The sequence below is a fragment of the Taudactylus pleione genome, unplaced genomic scaffold (assembly GCF_031769625.1).
Source record: "Taudactylus pleione unplaced genomic scaffold, aTauple2 ptg000487l, whole genome shotgun sequence".
Lineage (NCBI taxonomy): Eukaryota > Metazoa > Chordata > Amphibia > Anura > Myobatrachidae > Taudactylus > Taudactylus pleione.
The window spans coordinates 7070377-7076376 of NW_028284889.1; the positions used below are offsets into that span (position 1 = coordinate 7070377).

The 6000-nt window shown below is 39.4% G+C and overlaps 1 protein-coding gene across 2 annotated transcripts in view; it reads right to left on the reverse strand.

The window, feature by feature from the left end:
• LOC148502684 (multidrug and toxin extrusion protein 2-like) overlaps window positions 1–4282 on the reverse strand; it is a 73375-nt gene extending 69093 nt beyond the window's left edge. For both annotated transcript variants that reach the window (XM_088449506.1, XM_088449505.1), the window contains exons 1-3: window positions 4137–4282; window positions 2452–2494; window positions 1219–1263 (exon numbers count right to left, since the gene is read on the reverse strand). In XM_088449506.1, the coding sequence (XP_088305632.1) occupies window positions 1219–1263; window positions 2452–2494; window positions 4137–4267 (219 nt within the window). In that variant the 5' untranslated portion in view covers window positions 4268–4282. The remainder of the gene's footprint in view (window positions 1–1218; window positions 1264–2451; window positions 2495–4136) is intronic.
• Between the last annotated feature and the right edge of the window lie 1718 nt (window positions 4283–6000).

The following is a 6000-nucleotide window of genomic DNA, read 5'->3' on the forward strand; positions in this document are numbered from 1 at the left end:
TTGGATGAGGAATCAGCACGCAATTGAATGAAAAAAACAATCCTACACCACCATGGTAGCATTCAAATCTAAACGTTTTGCATGGTGAATCATCTCTAAGGCATGTCACTAAACCAGGGGTGGGGAACCTTTTTTCTGCCGAGGGCCATTTTAATATATACAACATTATTCAGGGGCCTGGTGCAGACCACGCCCCCTTCCGTTTTATGTCACAAGAGGCGGGGCCACAATCACCAGTGATTACAGCAATGCCCGGAGCACCCTGATGATGCTCCAGGGAGCTGTAAGGGTGACCATCTGAAGCATTCTAAGGACGCTACAGGCGGCACTGCTGCATAGATTATGGCTGCAGGGTGGCATTCTGGGCACCCTGCTAGCCAGATGAGGCTAGCAGAAAAAAGCTCAGAGGGCCAGAAAATGATTCCAAGGGCCATCCCTGCAGTAAACAGAGAACCTCTACTGGCTAATATAAATATCTTGAATGGATAACCAAATCTCTTTATTTTGACTAGCACAGCTCTGCAAAAGTGTGATTTTATTGTCACTGTAAAAACACTTCAATACTGGGCCTGATTCATTGCAGATCTCTATTGCGATTGCAGCTGCGATTACGCACGCAGACCTGCTGCAAAAATATGCTGTTTGCAATACCATCACAAGCCAGCATAAGGAAGCCCACTTCCCCTTAGTCACATCCGTAACACCTTGCAAGTTTGCAAAAACATTGGTACCATTAAAGTAACATCGGAGCCCCACTCACAATTGCACAAGGTCATACCTTACTCATAAATTGCTAAACTTCCTGAACGCAGTGAGAACTCAGGCTGCGTATGCCATCGCAGTGGTTAATTTATGTATGCCCCTGAAACTGTGTTCAAAATCACTGGCATGCCTGCGTTTCGCCGACCACCCCCTCGTCAACGCCGCCAAATACTCACTTCCTGTCAATCACTCTGCGATGGGTCTGAGTGGTCTCTGCAATCGCAGTGGTGCCTTCGTGCACGCGCACTACAATGCATACGCATGCTTACTACGCAACAATCGTCCGTCTGCGTGCGTAATCGCAATTGTGATCGGTAATGAATCAGGCCCAGTGTACATTAATCATCCAGGAATAATGTTCGCCCCGGTTACATCTAAAAAATTAACTAGAAACAAGTTATGACTCACAAAAATATATCAACTAAATAGTGTAACATGTACTGTATGGAGAAATACCTGGTTCTGTAAATATCGTGTCTGCAGCTGGTAAAGGAATGCTGCCTGCAATAACAATGGGAAAATGATCACCAAATATAATGGAATGGAAATTTTACAAAAATGGTCAAGGTAAAGGGATCCTATGATCAAAAAAATAACCTGTCTTTTAATAAGGTAATGTACAATATCACAGTCAGGAAAACATTTATTGTAATTATAATTACAGTTGTTTATTAATTAATCCATTATGCTATGTATTTCCATTTTTTATTTTGTTTGTTATTTTGTTTACTTTTTTTATGGTGTCGAAGTTTAGGGAGCATAATTTTTATTCCAGACATGTTTGCTGCATACTATTTGGGTTGATTCTGTCATGGCAGCAACACCCAGGGGCTAATGTATAGCCACATGACACAGACATGAAAGTAAACACCAGAACATATAATAATGTGCTGTTTTGCACTTGCCCCAAAATACTACTGCAAAGTGCCAAGGCCTGGGCAATGATAGTCTGAAAGCAGTACAAGACAAAATTCAAGGATATCCCTACAAATAGACAAGGGTTATCCCAGAATTCCATTTCCAGCCTGCATTGTACTGTTAGGTACACTCTAGCATAATATTCTCAGTATATGCCCGGCAAGGCATCAGTATTTGACTGCCAAGAGAGTAGAAAGGTACCATGGCTGTGATACGTGCAGTCGACCAATAATCGCTCAACTGCGTAAATATCGGAATAGCGTACATCTCTGAACCAGGCCCACAGATTCAGTCGCACATAAACATGCAAGTAAAAAAAAGGCGCGAAAAAGACACTCGGCACAAGCTGAGTTACAAAGGGACAAAAGGGCTGTTTGGTGCAACTGCAGCAATAGTGCAATACATAAATACATTGATTTATATGTATTTATAAATCAAAGTTCAAGCTGAACAGAATTTCACAGAAAATGGCCAACTTCTTCAAAAAATTTTTCCTAGGTAGCCATAATGACAAGGAAAAGTAAAACTATAAAGTTCGCCCCCGTCTACTGGATTGGTCTTGGAAATAGTTCCATTTTTAAGAATTTGTAATGTGGGATTGAAATAAATGTAAACTAAAATAATTAAAGTGAGTTCATAATTGAGAGGCCAGAAATGTATAAATAAACTACTCTTTAATCACCTTGACAGATGATAATTGTAAAAATAACTATATTTATGCTCAGAAAGTTTTGAAGACTGTCTAGTAAACAGTAAGCTCACTGTACTTACAGGAAGAGCAGGGATAAAAATCATCACATAGGTCTGAGTTAGCCTAAAAAAAAAATAAAATGCTTGTTACACATTTTATTCGTAGACTCTGCATTTCATTTACTAGGAAGTTAGCAATATGTGCAGGTCAAACACACACAAAAAAACAAAAAGTTAAAAGTCATTGAGGTTATTTATATAATATTGTGAAAGTTGATAGATGAGTAATCTACGCGTCATTATCTTGTAAAAATTAACCTTTATTTACAATGTAGAGCTAAAATGTCTTCACTGCCAACAAAATCAAAGGTTATCATGGGTTATTTTCTAGTGGATAGGTTAACTACTTGATGTATGGACAGTTTAAGCCCCTTCATTACCTGACTAAATTTAAGTTTTCGGTTCCTCCCTTTGGACCACCTTTTACTGTGCAAGAGGAACCCAGAAAACAATGATGCTTCCACCACCACAACATGACATAATTTCATACCATTGATGTAGAGATGCGCCCAGTTACATTGTGGCTGATCGCGCCACAAACGTGAGCACGTATCACGCCATGTGATTCCCCGCGGCTGCACACACTACGCTATAGCGAAAACTTTCTTGAAATTTAAAATCCCATAAAAATCAGTGTATTATTAATGCAAGTTTCAGAGTTCTAATGCAAATCCCCCAACATGGCCCCTTCCACTTGTTATAAAGTTATTTCCTCCTACAGTTTACCTGTGCTGAAGAAATTATTGAAAATAATGATTTAAACCATCAATTAACTAATTAATTCAGCACATAATTTCAAAAGAATGGGAAGTTTAAATGCAGAACACTTTGTTCTGGGGTTATAAGGGATCAGGTGAGAGGATCTGATATGGGAAATACAGTATATGCAAAGGCACCTATGTGATTGTTCATGTTGTGAATAGTCCACACTTTCCAACATTACTAAAGTAGGAATCAGGACACAGGGGCATGGTCATGGTATGTTGGGAGTGTGGCTGCATTATAGTGGGTGTGATCAAACCCTCACGTTAGCAGTCCTAAAATACCTTTGACTTGCCGCATGTACCAAAGGTACTTGTCTCTACTACAAGCGGCATATACAAGTCACTGTAGAAATGCCTCAAAAGTTCCTGGTAGTTGGCATGAACATGACTACCGCAGGAAAGTTCCCTCAGATTGGGACTGGCCTGTCAAAATAGGTATGGGTGGAAAGTATATTAGTCACACTGACTAGTATTTATTTTATTTTTCAAAATTTTTTCACTCAGGCCAACTAAAAACTGGATAGTGAAAATAAATGCATAGCTTTCAAAGTTACCATATTTACACAGGACAACAATTTGAACAGTGGTTTTAAAAATGATGTCAAAGAGAAATCATCAGCACACAGAGGAAGCAGCCATTTTGTTTACTGAACCAATATTTAGAACACTACTGACAATGGTAGCCATGATTATTAGCAGTGCCTCAGTGATGTCACTGGCTCATAGCAAATGAATAGTCTGCACATGTGTTCAGAATCCAAATATGATGCCTCCAATGTCTATAGGAAGCAAGTAAACTTTGATTTGGACTTGTGGGCCGCAGCAATATCTATGAGTATTAAAGTAATCAATTTATAAGGCATAGTGACAACTCTGAGACACAGTGTCATAATCATATTTTGTGTAATCTGATATATTACAATGCAGTAAAGCAATCCTCACCTGGCAACATCTGGATTCTGTGCACAGAGCAGCAGCACCTGTTCTGTGTTAATGAAGACAGCCCAGCATGGCAAACAACACAGCATTAGGATGATAATCCCTCTCTGTAATATTGTCCCCACACGTTTCATATTCTTTCCCCCATATGTCTGCAAGGTGAAAGGAAAATAACTTAATACTGTTAATGTATGGGAGAAATTAGATTACTTAGGAAGCAATTGATGAATAAAATAATAATTAATGCATTTTTTTTGTGTCAAACACAACCATGCCATTGCTTAGAATAATATTTTAAGGAATTACTTCTTACTAGCAAAGGTGGAAATCTCTGATTTGGCAGTGTATTATACTTGCTATAAAGAAGCAGGTCTTGACATTGAAGTAATAAATAGCACCCAGTAGGAAAACCAGAATGATCACAGGTGTGAATTTATTAATGTTACAATAATTCCTATCCTCACTAAGGGGCTAATGCAGAAGGAGTACTATACCAAACAGCATATTTTGCGTAATATCACTCTAAACATGTTCAGAACGCAATTGTGCAAATATAGCTTTCTGATATTCAGCCACTTCTGCCTACCTCCAGCGGCTCGTGCCTGGATGGGCACAATGGGGAGGTACCGATCCTTTCTGAGGGAGGCAAATTACAGTAAGTGTGAAAACTTGTGGACAGAACCGCGTGGGAAAGCCTTATCACGTGTGAGTGGTCTGGGGTAAGTACAAATACCGGGTAATGATGATGGTTGCCCAAACTAGTGACGGCTGTTTGAGAACGCTTTGCTGACAATGACTGGAGCTTTTTTGTTGCTCTGACATAGAATATGCTTTTATTGGTGTGTTTAAGCATTTATATTTTTTTGCGGTAACTACCGTAAAGCAGTTGCATATGCCGCTGTTGCATATCAAAATTCAATAACACCATATGCATGAAGATTTAAGCAAAGGACAGCTCTTCTGATTAGAGTTGTCCTTTTGCGGTGTGAGGACTTCAGCTGGATTCCTTCCGCACATGCACAAGACGCGAGGGACCCTGGAAGGGATACTATTTTATCCTCTTAGGGAAGTCTCCGATAAGTAGCCCATAGGGCTTCTATTAGGCAACCCCATATATAGATGGCATTGCCTATCGGGATCAAGCTGCAGAAAGTGATGCATATGGGAAATGCAGTCAAACCTCTGAAAACTGCTTTTATTTCTGAAGTTTGACTGCATTTTTGAGGACAGTGCATCCCGCCCCCAATGAGGGACTCTGGGTTGGGTTCAGAGAGCTGATAGGGAAGTCCAGCAAGGGAGTGAGAGTAAGGTGTGGTGAAGGCCTGTATAGAAGGGCTGAGAGGAAGGTCCATCAGTTATCTCAATAGAGGGGACAACTATTAGGCTGTTAGGTGTCCTGTTGGAGGCAGGAGATAGGAAGCAGAGGACCAGGTGAAGTCAGGGCATCCTGTTTTACCTTCGGTGATTAATTTTATTGTACTTAGCTTTATTGTATCATTTAGTATGCAGACTATACGTCTTGTATTTTTATGTTTAATCTCATGTAGTTGTAAGGATTTGTAAATGTAAAAAATCCACAAACCTTGGCATATGTGAGCATACAAAAAAATTATTTGATCACACCAGCATTGAGATATTTTAAAAACACAAACATTTTGTTCAGAACCACATCACTGAAATGTTGACTTATACCCAAAGTCACAGGTTCAAATATTTATAACAGATTAAATAAAAAACAAAACGAAAAAAACAAAACTTGTTTTTCATCAGTTTAGACTTCTCAGAAACTATTCTTTTGTCGTTCAGGATGAAGCTTGGTCCTTCTATTGCAGCCTATTATAGTGATCCAGATGAAAATCAAATATAA